At 46.3% G+C, this 16,145-nt stretch overlaps 1 protein-coding gene across 1 annotated transcript in view; it reads left to right on the top strand.

Moving 5' to 3' along the window:
• Positions 1-16,145, top strand: part of LOC126426921 (sodium/potassium/calcium exchanger 3) — a 223,040-nt gene that overhangs the window by 147,144 nt on the left and 59,751 nt on the right. The window contains exons 5-7 of the mRNA XM_050089024.1: positions 1,642-1,740; positions 7,381-7,572; positions 14,610-14,837. Of these exons, the coding sequence (XP_049944981.1) occupies positions 1,642-1,740; positions 7,381-7,572; positions 14,610-14,837 (519 nt within the window). The remainder of the gene's footprint in view (positions 1-1,641; positions 1,741-7,380; positions 7,573-14,609; positions 14,838-16,145) is intronic.

A 16,145-nucleotide genomic window follows, 5' to 3' on the forward strand; every position in this document is an offset into this window, starting at 1 on the left:
ATCATACAAAATCATTAGAAGTGCATATAACAATCAGTGTCTCACAGGGTAATATGCTTGGACCTATAGTCTTGTCAGTGATCATAAACAAGTTTGATACTGTTGACAGCATTTCGAAACTGGCCACAAAGTACACTACTGGCCATTAAAATTGCTACACCACGAAGATGACGTGCTACAGACGCGAAATTTAATCGACGGGAAAGGTTGGCGTCGGTGGCGACACCTACTACGTGCTGACATGAGGAAAGTTTCCAACCGATTTCTCATACACAAACAGCAGTTGACCGGCGTTGCCAAGTGAAACGTTGTTGTGATGTCTTGCGTAAGGAGGAGAAATGCGTACCATCATGCTTCCGACTTTGATAAAGGTCGGATTGTAGCCTATCGCGATTTCGGTTTATGGTATCGCGACATTGCTGCTCGGTTGGTCGAGATCCAATGACTGTTAGCAGAATATGGAATCGGTGGGTTCAGGAGCGTAATACGGAACGCCGTGCTGGATCTCGTATCACTAGCAGTCGAGATGACAGGCATCTTATCCGCATGGTTCTAACGGATCGTGCAGCCACGTCTCGATCCCTGAGTCAACAGATGGGGACGTCTGCAAGACAACAACCATCTGCACGAACAGTTCTACGGCATTTGCAGCAGCTCGGAGACCGTGGCTGCGGTTACTCTTGACGCTGCATCACAGACAGGAGCGCCTCCGATGGTGTACTCAACGACGAACCTGGGTGCACGAATGGTAAAAAGTCACTTTTTCGGATGAATCCAGGTTCTGTTTACAGCATCATGATGGTAGCACCCGTGTTTTGCTACATCGCGGTGAACGCACATTGGAAGCGTGTATTCGTCATCGCCATACTGGCGTATCATCAGGTGTGATGGTATGGGGTGCCATTGGTTACACGTCTCGGTCACCTCTTGTTCGGACTGACGCCACTTTGAACAGTGGACGTTACATTTCAGATGTGTTACGACCCGTGGCTCTAACCTTCATTCAATCCCTGTGGAACCCTACATTTCAGCAGGATAATGCACGACCGCACGTTGCAGGTCCTGTACTGACCTTTCTGGACACAGAAAATGTTCGACTGCTGCTCTGGCCAGCACATTCTCCAGATCTCTCGACAACTGAAAACGTCTGGTCAATGGTGGCCGAGCAACTGGCTCGTCACAATAAGCCAGTCACTACTCTTGATGAACTGTGGTATCGTGTTGAAGCTGCATGGGCAGCTGTACCTGTACACGCCATCCGAGCTCTGTTTGACTCAATGCCCAGGCGTATCGTGGCCGTTATTACGGCCAGAGGTGCTTGTTCTGGGTACTGATTTCTCAGGATCTTTGCACCCAAGTTGCGTGAAAATGTAATCACATGTCAGTTCTAGTTTAATACATTTGTCCACTGAATATCCGTTTATCATCTGCATTCCTTCGTGGTGTAGCAATTGTAATGGCCAGTAGTGTATGTTTCTAATATTTGAGGGACAGTTACTAAAAATTGTCGGCATATGTGGGAGTATGCAGAACATGTCAACATGTCATGAGTAGTCGGAAATTGAACTAGATGTAATGTGTACAGAAATTCGGATCATTTTCATTTGCTCGCTAAATGAGATTTTGTCTGTGGTGCTGCAGTGATGTACTGGGACAAGTCGATACAGCGGTGCACCCGGGGCAAGAAGAGGATGGCATCGCGGGCCAACTCCAACCGCAAGGCCTCTGTGGACAATGTGGGTAAGTCAGCCACTTCAGCTACATGAACCACGTACTGTTTGCAGTATGAGCCATTATTCGTTGAATGTGAGCAACAACTGTGTACACGGACACATGCAAGGAGAACATTAAGTAAGGGGACCAACTTATGGAGTTGATTTTTCACAGCAAATGCATCAAAATAGCTCCTGCCGACATATCACTGGATGTGGACAGTGAGTCAGTCGGTAATACTGACATGGACAGTGAGTCTGTAACAAAGCAATTAGTTGATAGCAGCGTTAATGAAATTCTGAATACCGGTACCATATTTTCGTGAATATACAGGGTGGTCCGTTGATTTTGACCGGGCCAAATATCTCACGAAATGACCATCAAACGAAAAAACTGCAAAGAACGAAACTTGTCTAGCTTGAGGGGGGAAACCAGATGGCGCTATGGTTGGCCCGCTAGATGGCGCTGCCATAGGTCAAGCGGATATCAACTAAATTTTTTAAAATGGGGACCCCAATTTTATATTACATATTCATGTCGTACGTAAAGAAATATGAATGTTTTAGTTGGACCATTTTTTTCGCTTTGTAATAGATGGCACTGTAATAGCCACAAACATATGGCTCACAATTTTTGACGAACAGTTGGTAACAGGTAGGTTTTTTATATTAAATTACAGAACGTAGGTACTTTTGAACATTTTATTTCGGTTGTTCCAATGTCATACAGGTACCTTTGTGAACTTATCATTTCTGAGAACGCATGCTGTTACAGCGTGATTACCTGTAAATACCACATTAATGCAATAAATGCTCAAAATGATGTCCGTTAACCTCAATGCATTTGGCAAAACGTGTAACAACATTCCTCTCAACAGCGAGTAGTTCGCCTTCCGTAATGTTCGCACATGCACTGACAATGCGCTGACGCATGTTGTCAGGCGTTGTCGGTGGATCACGATAGCAAATATCCTTCAACTTTCCCCACAGAAAGAAATCGGGGACGTCAGATCCGGTGAACGTACGGGCCACGGTATGGTGCTTCGACAGCCAATCCACCAGTCATCAAATATGCTGTTCAATACCGCTTCAACCGCACGCGAGCTATGTGCCGGACATCCATTATGTTGGAAGTACATCGACATTCCGTCATGCAGTGAAACATCTTGTAGTAACATCGGTAAATCAGCATAAATTGCACCATTTGGATCCTTCACATGCTGCAAGACAGCTTCCTCAAATTGCAGCGTTCTTACCGTGTGATGGCAATCGATAAAATGGTCGCCAATTATCCTTCCTCCCATAATGCCGCACCATACATTAACCCGCCATGGTCGCTGATGTTCCACTTGTCGCAGCCATCGGGGGTTTTCCGTTGCCCAATAGTACATATTATGCCGGTTTACGTTACCGCTGTTGGTGAATGACGCTTCATCACTAAATAGAACTCGTGCAAAAAATCTTTCATCGTCCCGTAATTTCTCTTGTACCCAGTGGCAGAACTGTACACGACGTTCAAAGTCGTCACCATGCAATTGCTGTTGCATAGGAATATTGTACGGGTGCAATCGATGTTGATGTAGCATTCTCAACACCGCGGTTTTTAGATTCCCGATTCTCGCGCAGTTTGTCTGCTACTGATGTGCGGATTAACCGCGACAGCAGCTAAAACACCTACTTGGGCAGCATCATTTGTTGCAGGTCGTGGTTGACGTTTCACACGTGGTACAACACTTCCTGTTTCCTTAAATAACGTAACTATCCGGCGAACGGTCCGGACACTTGGATGATGTCGTCCAGGATACCGAGCAGCATACATAGCACACGCCCGTTGGGCATTTTGATCACAATAGCCATACATCAACACGATATCGACCTTTTCCGCGATTGGTAAAGGGTCCATTTTAACAGGGGTAATATACATTACGAAGCAAATACCGTCCGCACTGGCGGAATGTTACGTGATACCACGTACTTATACATTTGCGACTATTACAGCGCCATCTATCAGAAAGCGAAAAAAGTGGTCCAACTAAAACATTCATATTTCTTTACGTACTACACGAATATGTAATAAAAATGGGGGTTCCTATTTTAAAAACAAAACGCAGTTCATATCCGTTTGACGTATGGCAGCGCCATCTAGCGGGCCAACCATAGTTCCTCTTCTTGGAGAGCAACAAGGAGCCCACAAAGCTTAACATCGCCATCTGACAGACATATCACCATCAACAGTGTCGTATTTCTTCACGCCATGGAACACTGCAGAGAGGTTTGGAATTTAATCCAGGGCATTGGCGATAAGACTGGTGATCAGGGATTTTTACACTGCCACCCATACTACTCCCTCTGCTGCAAAGGCAAAGAGAAAATTATCAATAGTGTGTGGTACTCACAGATGTTACCCTCCACATCCTTGAGCGTCATGCACTCCGCCTCGCCTTCCGTACACGCCTCCCGTCCCCCACGCAGATCCTCTATGATCTCATTCCTTTCCCCCATCTGCTCCTATTCCTCGAACATATCCGCATCCTCTACACCTCCCGCCGTCTTGAACCCCCTCAGCCCCTGGTTGCTCCTCTCCTCTCCAATCCCCGCCCCCTGCCCCGTCTTCACCGTTGTGTCCCCCCTATCCTCCATCTCTACACCCTACATCTCCTTTCCCAAGGTGGCTTCCATCAACTCCCCCTCCCGGATGATGCCCTCCCTCCCTCCATTTATCCCTCCTATCAACTCTGATCCTCACTCCCCCTCCTTTCCTCTGTCCTTTTCCCGGGCTCCCTCTCCCCCCCTTCCATCCTCTTTCTTCCCCACCTCCCCTCTCTTTGTCCCCTTCTCTCCCCTGCGTCCTCTTACATTTCCCTCCTCTGCCTCCTCTCATTCCCTCTCGCGTCTGCCCTTCTCCCATCTTTATAAGTTCTCTCCCTCCTTGGTTCCCCCCTCTTTTCGTTTTTTCCTCTCCTCCCTCCTTGTTTTTGCCCCTACTCCAGGTTCCCCCCCCCCCATCTGCCTTGGGTCGGGAGTGCCATCTTTGTGCCGCCTTTTTCGTGCAGTGTTTTACAGTGTGTTTTTCCAGTGCGTGCTCCGTGTTGTGTCTCTTCGGCAGTGTAGCAAACAGCCATCATACTGTCGCTGGGTGTGCTTTTTATCTCTTGCAAACAGAAACCAGACTGTCGCCATGTTTTTTAATTGTGTGTCTACTATGTTACTTGTCTGATTCCTGTGTATTTTATCAACATTGCCATCCCCTTTTGCTTTCTGTTTTAACTTTCCGCATTTTACGCCATTTTCCACTTTAAATCACCATTTTATCACCGGTTTTTTCTTGTTTCTTTCTTCTTCCTTTTTTTAAAAAAAAGTCTGTAGGCTGTAGAGCAGCGTAGTAAGCTGCTGCCAGCCCGCCCCCTTCGGGGGGAATTGAAAATCAATAAAGAAAAAAAATAAATCACAGATGTTCACCCATCCAACTACTGGCTGTGACCAGCGGTGCTCAACCTCAGTACTCTGATAGGAACCAGTGCATTCACCTCAGCATAGCCACTGACACAGTTGAAGCAACTCAGCAAGGCCTAACGCAGTGTTGTTCCCCATGAAACCCAAAAAGAGAATCATCACACAGTTCTCTTCCTTATCAATATGCTGTGCCATTTTTATAGCTCTCCCAGTGGGATGATTTGGTACTGTAGCATGGGGTCTTCAATATGTAATGCAAGTATTTTAGCCTGATAATTAAAACTTTATACCCACCCCAATGGCAAAGTACATTAAACCTCGCATTTCTGGGAGACAGGGGGGCCCACTGTCCCCTAATGGGTTAATAATGGGCGATGGTTTGCGAGCCAGCGCAGACGTAGATTTTAGGTGATTTTCCACATACATGTATGTAAATACTGACCTAGTTCTCAGGTTCCACCTCAATGATGCACAGACGCTTTGAAATACGACATTTGACTGTGTAACGTACACTAAACGCAGAGCAGGTATGTGCATTCCTGTCAGTAGCTGTCAGTAGCTTTAAAATGGCTTTGGAAGTGGTGACCCATCGTAACAGTAGCTCATACATGGTGAAAAGTATTTAAACCGACAAACTCTGGGAGGTTGTAGGCGACATCAAAACAAATATTTTTCCCTACTACCATTTTTTCCTATGAGGAGTGTTTAAACTGGGAGAGGAAGATTTCTCTGGCGGCAAATTAATTAAACGAACAAACACTTTTCCACTTTTTTATGACCAAGAGACAACACGTAAACACAATCCAATTTCAATTACAGTAAAAACTCCAGGAGTATCGTGAATTATTTCTGCTGCTGCTACTATCTGGGCAACCAGATCCTCTTCTGATGTAACAGCAGTTGCATAAACTAGGTTAGGCATCTCTCCTCACACAAAAAATTCAGAGGGGACATATCTGGGGATCGAGCAGGCCGTGGTACAGGACCACCTCTGCCAATGCACATTTCTGGGAACCGTCGGTCGAGGAATCGACGCACGCGACGACTGAAACGTGCCGTCATGTTGGAACCACATGCGTTGTCTTGTAGGGAGCGGGACGTCTTCCAGCAATTCTGGCAATGCTCTGGCGACAAAATTGTAATAGTGCCTGCCATTTAATGGCCTAGGTAGCAGATACGGCCCAATTAAACGGTCGCCAACAGCACCGACCCACACATTGACGAAGAACCACATTTGATCAGCGCTAGGAACTGTCGCATTTGTGTTATCCTCACTCCATGTTGAAGACTCCATCACGCCCGAACGTTGCTTCATCGGTAAACAACACAGAGGATGGAAATGTAGGATGCATTTCACACTGTTCCAGGTACCACTGTGAAAACTGTGCTCTGGGTGGATAATCAACTGGTTCCAGGTTGTGGACACGCTGTAAGTGAAATGGACGTAACAACGGCTCTCGAAGGACTGTTCTTACATTCGTCTGATTCGTCCCCATGTTACGTGAAATTGCACGAGTGAAGGATCCCGCTCCACATGCTGCAAGACAGCTTCCTCAAATTGCAGCGTTCTTACCGTGCGACGGCGTCCCTGTCCAGGTAATCTGCTAAATGACCCGGTCTCACGCAGACGTTGGTACACAGCAGCAAAGGTCGTACGATGCGGGATACGGCGATTAGGATATTGTTGTTGATAAACCCGCTGTGCAGCTCGTCCGTTGTGGTGCGCTACGTAGTACGCACCAACCATATCAGTGTACTCACTGCAGGTGTATCGCTCCATTAGTAAGCAGAGACAATGCACTACTACACTGGTGGACGGCAGTTGCCTACAACTGAAGGGCGTAATACGCCCTATAACAACTGAAGATCGTAATACAGCCTCTAACACCTGAAGAGCGTAATACCGCCTCCACTGGTTTAAATACTCCTCATAGGAAAAAATGACGTCCGGGAAAAATATTTGTTTTGATGTCCCCAACAACCTCCCAGAGTTTGTCGGTTGAAATACTTTTCACCCTGTATGCAGGTAAGGTTCTCCACAGAACTGGAGAAGGGACATACCAGTCATGATCCGGCATTGGGCCCGTAAAGGTCACCATAATGGATGGATGGAATCAAAACTTTATGACTGCAGCTGCACTACTGGAGGGTTATGTTTAACAGTTGAGCTATCCGAGGTTTCGTCGGCATTGTTTGGCAGCGCCTGTGCTTTCAGAGGCTGGAGAGACGAGGCTACCACTCCAGGACGCCTCGGCAGCGGACGCCAACGCCTCCACTGTGGGGCCCGAGACGGCTGCGCAACAGCTCAACGGCAGCATCAAGCTGGCTGCGGGGGCGGGAGCGGATGGCCAGGGAAACCCTGATGTCCCAGGGGACCTGCAGGACAACGACTGCACCGAGAACGAAGGTCAGCCGGGCTCTGCGTCTGCCGCACGTAAAGTGTTTCAGAACTCAATCGGCACTGAGGCACTGTTTCAGAATCAATTTTTTTACAGGTTTCTTGTGTCATTGTGCCTGACCATCTGTGCTATGTTCATAAACGGTTCATCTGATCGCTAATTTCAACTGTGCATCACGCGAGTTGTATTGCTGCGACGATCTGGTAATATCCACATTAAGTGCCTTTAGCAAACAATTTGTCTTGTGATGCCTAGGCTGTAGCTATTAATAAGTGTTGGACTAAACGAGTTGTAGGGTCTGAAGCATCCAAGAGACTTTTTGGGACAGGACGAAGTTCTCAGCGTACCACAAATGTATACACTGTCAGCAGATCCAAATTCAATATCATATGAATTAGACTTGGAAGAGCAGTTGAACGGAATGGACAGTCTCTTGAAAGGAGGATATAAGATGAACATCAACAAAGGAAAAACGAGGATAATGAAATGTAGTCGAATTAAGTCGGGTGATGCTGAGGGAATTGGATTAGGAAATGAGACACTTAAAGTAGTAAAGGACTTTTGCTATTTGGGCAGCAAAATAACTGATGATGGTCGAAGTAGAGAGGATATGAAATGTAGACTGGCAGTGGCAAGGAAAGCGTTTCTCAAGAAGAAAAAATTGTTAACATCGAGTATAGATTTAAGTGTCAGGAAGTCGTTTATGAAAGTACTTGTATGGAGTGTAGCCATGTATGGAAGTGAAACATGAGCAGTAAATAGTTTGGACAAGAAGAGAATAGAAGCTTTCGAAATGTGGTGCTACAGAAGAATGCTGAAGATTAGATGGGTAGATCACATAACCAATGAGGAGGTATTGAATAGAATTGGGGAGAAGAGGAGTTTGTGGCACAACTTGACTAGAAGAAGGGACCGGTTGGTAGGGCATGTTCTCAGGCATCAACGGATCAGAAATTTAGCATTGGAGGGCAGCGTGGAGGGTAAAAATCGTAGAGGAAGACTAAGAGATGAACACACTAAGCAGTTTCAGAAGGATGTAGGTTGCAGTAAGTACTGGGAGATGAAGAAGCTTGCACAGGATAGAGTAGCATGGAGAACTGCATCAAAACAGTCTCAGGACTGAAGACCACAACTACAACAATGAATTAGATCATTACTCTCCAGTGCTATACTGTCCACTGTATTCGTTTCAGGTATTGGGCTAAACAGGTTGTATAATTCAATATTCTTCTGGGGTGTGATGAAGCTTTTGATATACGACAGGGTGTAATCACCTGTGGACTACCTAATCACTTGTATGAGAATAAGCAGTGGTAATGAGTGGGGTTATAGTGCTCAGACCCCCTTGGTGGCGATTTGCGTTTTTTTTTTTTTTTTCGGAGGGCACTCCCCCTAACATTGAGTTGTTGATAATTATTGGAGCAGATATATGTTAGCTGGTACTTATCTGCGATTGTGTCCACCCCTGATTCCTTATTATCTCTAAGGTTATGTGTAGATTACACAATCTCTTATATGATGGTAACATGTGCAGATACACAGCAAAAATTTATAGTATCAAAAATACATAATACCCATCAGCAGCGACTAGTCAATACAGGAAAGACATACACTATGTGATCAAAAGTATCTGGACACCTGGTTGAAAATGACTTAAAGTTCATGGCGCCCTCCGTCGGTAATGCTGGACTTCAATGTGGTGTTGGCCCACCCTTGGCCTTGATGTCAGCTTCCACTCTCCCAGCCATATGTTCAATGAGGTGCTGGAAGGTTTCTTGGGGAATGGCAGCCCGTTCTTCACGGAGTGCTGCACTGAGGAGAGGTATCAATATTGGTCGGTAAGGCCTGGCACGAAGTCTGCGTTTCAAAACATCCCAAAGGTGTTCTATAGGATTCAGGTCACGCTACGGTCACAGGTTCGAATCCTGCCTCGGGCATGGATCTGTGTGATGTCCTTAGGTTGGTTAGGTTTAAGTAGTTCTAAGTTCTAGGGGACTGATGACCTCAGCAGTCAAGACCCATAGTGCTCAGAGTCATTTGAACCATTTGATTCAGGTCACGGCTTTGTGCAAGTCAGTATATCACAGAAGTGTTATCGTCGTGTAACTACTCGGTCACAAGCCGTGCCTTATGAACAGGGGCTCGATCATGTTGAAAGATGCAGTCGCCATCGAGGAATTGCTCTTCGAAAGTGGGATACAAGAAGGTGCTTAAAACAACAATGTAGACCTGTGCTGTGATAGTACCACTTAAAACAACAAGGGGTGTGAGCCCCCTCCATGAAAAACACGACCACACCATAACACCACCGCCTCCGAATTTTTCTGTTGGCACTACACACACTAGCAGATGACGTTCACTGGGCATTCGCCATACCCACACCCTGCCATGGGATCGCCACATTGTGTACCGTGATTCGTCACTCCAGACAACGTTTTTGCACTGTTCAATCATTCGATGTTTACGCTCCTTACACCAAGCGAAGCGTCGTTTGGCTTACGAGCAGCCGCTCGACCATGAAATCCAAGTTTTCTCACCTCCCGCCTAACTGTCATAGTACTTGCAATTTGGAATTCTTGTGTGATGGTCTGGATAGATGTCTGCCTATTACACATTACGACCCTCTTCAACTGTCGGCGGTCTCTGTCAATCAACAGACGAGGTCGGCCTGTACGCTTTTGTGCTGTACGTGTCCCTTCACGTTTCCACTTCACTATCACATCGGAAACAGTGGACCTAGGAATGTTTAGTAGTGTGGAAATCTGGCGTTCAGACGTATGACACAAGTGACACCCAATCACCTGGCCGCGTTCGAAGTTAATGAGTTCCACAGAGCGCCCCATTCTGCTCTCTCACGATGTCTAATGACTACTGGGGTCGCTGTTATGGAGTATCTGGCAGTAGGTGGCAGCTCAATGCAGCTAATGTGAGAAACGTATGTTTTTTGGGGTGTGGGGGTGTGGATACTTTCGATCACATAGTGTATGTCAAGCAATACAATGTGGTCATCGACAAGTATTGGAGCTGAGGTTAGAGGTGCAAGACAAATCTGATGCTTGTGACGTCCGTTGGCATAAGTTACGTCACAAACAAAGGAAATTACATATATATTTTATATATATATATATATATATATATATATATTTATTTATTTATTTATTTATTTATCAACATGATTCTTTCTCTCAGGAATACTGTCTTGTCTTATCACTTTTACTTACGTGCATAAGTAAATATGAGACGGGTTCTTGAAGAGCCGCTGTTATTCATGTACCAACTTTAGATTTTGAACGTGATGACTAATATATAGTTGCCATTAACTGAATTGAATGTAATTTTGTTAATTTCCAAGGCTTGAGAGAATTTCGGTTGTTGCGGCCAAGATGAAAGTTACTGAACTCATGGAGTCTGTATAGTTTAAAAACATGAACTTTAACGTAAATTAATTGTCTGTTGCAATTTTAAAAAGTTCGTACAACGAAATCTCTCGCATTTACAGTTACTGTTAACACTTTGATAAATAAATTAACACTTCGGCGCGTAATGGCCGCCCAGAGGCTGCATCGGAAGATGAGCTTCCGGCAGCGCAAATTTCCGAAAAAATGCTTATTAAAAATCACTAGCCACTGCGAGCATTTGAGGTGACAACTATTACAAAGAAATTCATTTTCTAATAATAATATTCGGGAGGACGACGGTTGAGTCCAGTCTCCGGCCATCCTGATTTAGGTTTTCCGTGATTTCCCTAAATCGCTTCAGGCAAATGCCGGGATGGTTCCTTTGAAAGGGCACGGCCGATTTCCTTCCCAATCCTTCCCTAACCCGAGCTTGCGCTCCGTCTCTAATGACCTCGTTGTCGACGGGACGTTAAAACACTAATCTCCTCCTCCCTCCTCTAATAATAATAACAAGTTTATTTAAGCAGAAATCGGAATCAATATCATCATCATCATCTTGGACAGTTTCCAGCCACTGGCTGGGTCTGTCGGGAACACAAGCCTCTCCATCGTGTTCTGTCTTTCCACCATTCCCCCTCTTCCACCGTCGTCCAGTTCTCTCCTCTTCTCGTCACACATTCCTTCACTGTCTTCACCCATCTATCTCTTGGTCTTCGCCTGGGTCTCTTCCCCTCCAGTTGCAGATCAAACATCCTCTTTGGAATTCTTCCCTCATCCATTCTCTTCATGTGTCCATACCACTGCAGTCTTGATTTTTCTATCCTGTCCTGTACTGGTTCCTCCTTTAGTCTTTCCCTCACATACACATTTCGCAATCTGTCTCGTCTTGTTACACTCAACCTGCTCCTCTGGAACTTCATTTCACTAGCTTGTATTCTACTTTTGTCGCTTTTGTGCATTACCCATGTCTCACTTCCGTATGCCAATATGGGGACAAAGTAGGTTCGGTATATAATTCCCTTGGATTTCTGTGGCACCTCCTTGCTCCAAATAAGCCCCCTAATGCATTTGTAGAACTGCCCTGCTTTTCTGCACCTTTCATTTATTTCCATTGCGTTTCCCCCCTTACTTTCAATCATGCTTCCCAGGTACTTGAAGTTCTCTACCACTTGTAGTTTTTCCCCTCCACAAGTTATATCCACATTTGGCCTATTCTTCTTCCTTGTTGTGACAATTATTTCACTTTTCTTTGCAGAGAATTGCATTCCATATTGTGCTGCCGTTGCCTCCCATACATCTGACTGCTCTTGCACCTCCTTCTCGCAATTTCCCCATAACATCAGGTCATCGGCAAAAAGCACTGCTTTCATTTTATGATCTCCAATTGCATCTGATACTTGCTGTAGGATTTCATCCATAACAATAATAAACAATAAAGGCGAAAGTGCACTTCCCTGTCGCAGCCCATTTTCCAGCTTGAACCATGCAGTATGTTCCCTCCCCACTTTCACACAACTCTCACTTCCCTCATACATTTTTCTGACTTTTCGTGTTATCTCTTCATCTATCCCTTTTGCGTTCAGCACATCCCAGAGCTTGTCCCTACAGATACTGTCATACGCCTTCTCAATATCCAAAAAGGCCATGATTAAGTCCTTCCCGTGCTCATAGTGCCTTTCCTGCAGTTGCCTTACCGCAAATATGAGGTCCGTTGTTGATCTTCCCGGTCTGAAACCATACTGCCCCTCTTGCAGTCTACTTTCAACACTGCTTCTTATTCTCTTCTCCAGGATCTTTTCATAGATTTTTCCACAGTGGCGTAGCAGGGTGATTCCTCTGTAGTTCTCACATCTCCTTTTATCCCCTTTCTTGAAGATCGGGACTATAATTCCTTTCTTCCAATCCTTAGGAATTCTGTTCTCCTTCCACATCACCCTCAGCACTCTGTATAGCCACTGGGTTCCTACTTCTCCTGCTGCTCGTATCATATCCACTGTTACTTCGTCCCAACCTGGTGCCTTGCCCCCTTTCATCCTCTTTATGGCTTCTTCCACTTCATTCCAAGTTAGATCATCAATTTCCCCACTATTATCATCGTCTGCTGCCCTAGGCTCTCCATCACTGTTAGTTACCCGCTTGACGGCATTCAACAGATCTTCAAAGTACTCCTTCCAAATCTTTTTGAGCTCATGCATTTCCTCCACAACTCTTCCATTATTATCCATGATCCTCAGGCACTCGCTTCTGTCGTTCCTCTTATTTCTTACCATGGTGTAAACTACTTTTTTGTTCCCTTCACTGTCCTCTTCTAACATTCTTGTCCATTTTTCCATCCACTTCTTCTTCTCCGCCCTTACTACGGTCTGTGCCGCTTTCTTGCTTTCCTTATATTTTACCCTAGCTTCCTCTGTTCGGGTCTGGAACCATTCTCTGAAGGCTTTGTTCTTTCGAAGTACTGCCTCTTTACATATGTTGTTCCACCATGGGGTTTCCTTACTTCTCCTCTTTGTGCTAGTTCTTCCGCACACAGTCTCAGCTGCCTCAACTAGAGCCCTCTTAAAATCTCCCCATTCTTCTTCCACTGTTCTCTGATCTTCCTTTGGCAGCTTCTTCCTGATCAGTGTCTGGTACTGGGTCCTCCGTTCATCCTCTTTCAGCATCCATGTCTTCAACCTTTTCTCCTGTATGTCTGTTGCCCTCCTATCTTTTTTCTCTCTCAGGGTGGCTACCAACAGCCGATGGTCACTGTCTAAGGCCTCAGATGGAATGACCTTAACATCTGTGAGGCTGCTCATCGTCTGCCTATCCACTAGTACATAGTCTACTACTGAAGTTTGGGACCAGTCTCCACTGTACCAAGTTATTTTGTGGCTACTTCTCTTTTTGTACCAGGAATTTGCGATCGCCAGCCCATTCCTCTTGCAGAATTCCAGCAACAATTTTCCTTCTCTATTTCGGTTACCCCAGCCCTCTGGTCCCATTGTCTCCTCGAATCCTTTCCTGTCTGTGCCAACATGTGCATTGAGGTCCCCTATTATAATCTGATTACCTCCATTTAGCTGCTTTTGCATGTCATCTTCAAATTCCTCCTTCTACTTTTTTGTACACCCCACCTGTGGGGCACATGCTTGGATGATTTCAATGCTTTTTCCTTTCACTCGTACTCTTGCTTTTATCGGAATAAGTTACATAAAATATGTGTAGCCGCTCAATGGCTGCCTTCCGTATAGCGAAACAAAACAGTGTGCGTGTACCACAAAATACGTCCTTCCTCCTCGGCCGTACAATCGCGTCTCTTTCGGTCCTTTTTTATTTTCATAGACATTAAATAAAGATGCTGTCGCTGCACATCAGGTGTTTCAAGAACATTAACTATATCTTTTACACTAATTATATCCATAAAATACGTAAACTATCATTTACAACCGCTAAAAATGTCAATATTTGTGTGACGTACCGCCACATGCTCCATTTGGGACTACGGTGAATCGCCTCGGCAGACCGTACGGCGCTCAGTAAAGTTGCCTGCGGAATCGCAGCCCTGTAGACCTGATTGGTAGGCGTAGTTGCTTCAGTCCGATCAACACGACACAGCTGCCTGGCCGGGTGTGTGACACACGTGTGTGTGCTGCGGACACGTGTTGCAGTGGCGGCGGCGGTGGAGGACGCGCTGCGCTGGCCGGGCTCGCCCCCGCACACGTGGTACCGCCGGCTGGCCTGGGTGCTCGTCTGGCCCATCCACCTGGTCTTCACCGCCACCATCCCGGACTGCGAGAAGCCGCGCTTCAAGCGCTGGTTCCCGCTCACCTTTCTCATGTGCATCATCTGGATCGGCAGCCTCTCCTACGTCGTCGCGTGGATGATCACCATCATAGGTGAGTAGGCGCACCGCCTTGCCGACCCAGACTCCTGTTGGATACAGTACAAAACTACACGGTTTCAACAGAATCACACGAATATGCCGTCTGTATCCAGACACACACTACTGGCCGCTAAAATTGCTACACCAAGAAGAAATGCAGGTGATAAACGGGTATTCATTGGACGAATACATTATACTAGAACTGACATGTGATTACATGTTCACGCAGTTTGGGTGCATAGATCCTGAGGAAGCAGTACCCAGAACAACCACCTCTGGCCATAATAACGGCCTCGATACGCCTCGGCATTGAATCAAACAGAGCTCGGATGGCGTGTACAGGTACAGCTGCCCATGCAGCTTCAACACGATACCACAGTTCATCAAGAGTAGTGACTGCCGTATTGTGACGAGCCAGTTGCTCAGCCACCATTAAAGTTTTCAATTGGTGAGAGATGTGGAGAATGTGGCCAGGGCAGCAGTCGAACATTTTCTGTATCCAGAAAGGCCCGTACATGACCTGTAACATGCGGTCGTGCATTATCCTGCTGAAATGTAGTGCTGCGCAGGGATCTAATGAAGGGTACACCCACGGGTCGTAACAGATCTGAAATGTAGCGTCCACTGTTCAAAGTGCCGCGAATTCGGACGAGAGGTGACCGAGACGTGTAACCAATGGCACCCCATAACATCACGCCGGGTGATACGCCAGTATGGCGATGACGAATACACGCTTCCAATGTGCGTTCACCGCGATGTCACCAAACACGGATGCGACCATCGTGATGCTGTAAACAGAACCTGGATTCATCCGGAAAAATCACGTTTTGCCATTCGTGCACCCAGGTTCGTCGTCGAGTACACCATCGCAGGCGCTCCTGTCTGTGATGCAGCGTCAAGGGTAACCGCAGCTACGGTCACCGAGCTGATAGTCCGTGCTGCTGCAAATGTCGTCGAACTGTTCGTACTGATTGTTGTCGTCTTGCAAACGTCCCCATCTGTTGACTCAGGGATCGAGACGTGGCTGCACGATCCGTTACAGCCGTGCGGATAAGATGTCTGTCATCTCGAATGCTAGTGATACGAGGCCGTTGGGATCCAGCACGGCGTTCCGTATTACCCTCCTGAACCCACCGATTCCATGTTCTGCTAACAGTCATCGGATCTCGACCGACGCGAGCAGCAATGTCGCGATACGATAAACCGCAATCGCGATAGGCTACAATCCGACCTTTATCAAAGTCGAAAACATGATGAAAGGCATTTCTCCTCCATACACGAGGCATCAAAACAACAACGTTTCACAGGGCAACGCCGGTGA

Source organism: Schistocerca serialis, chromosome 11 (genome assembly GCF_023864345.2).
Source record: "Schistocerca serialis cubense isolate TAMUIC-IGC-003099 chromosome 11, iqSchSeri2.2, whole genome shotgun sequence".
In the NCBI taxonomy this organism is placed as follows: domain Eukaryota; kingdom Metazoa; phylum Arthropoda; class Insecta; order Orthoptera; family Acrididae; genus Schistocerca; species Schistocerca serialis.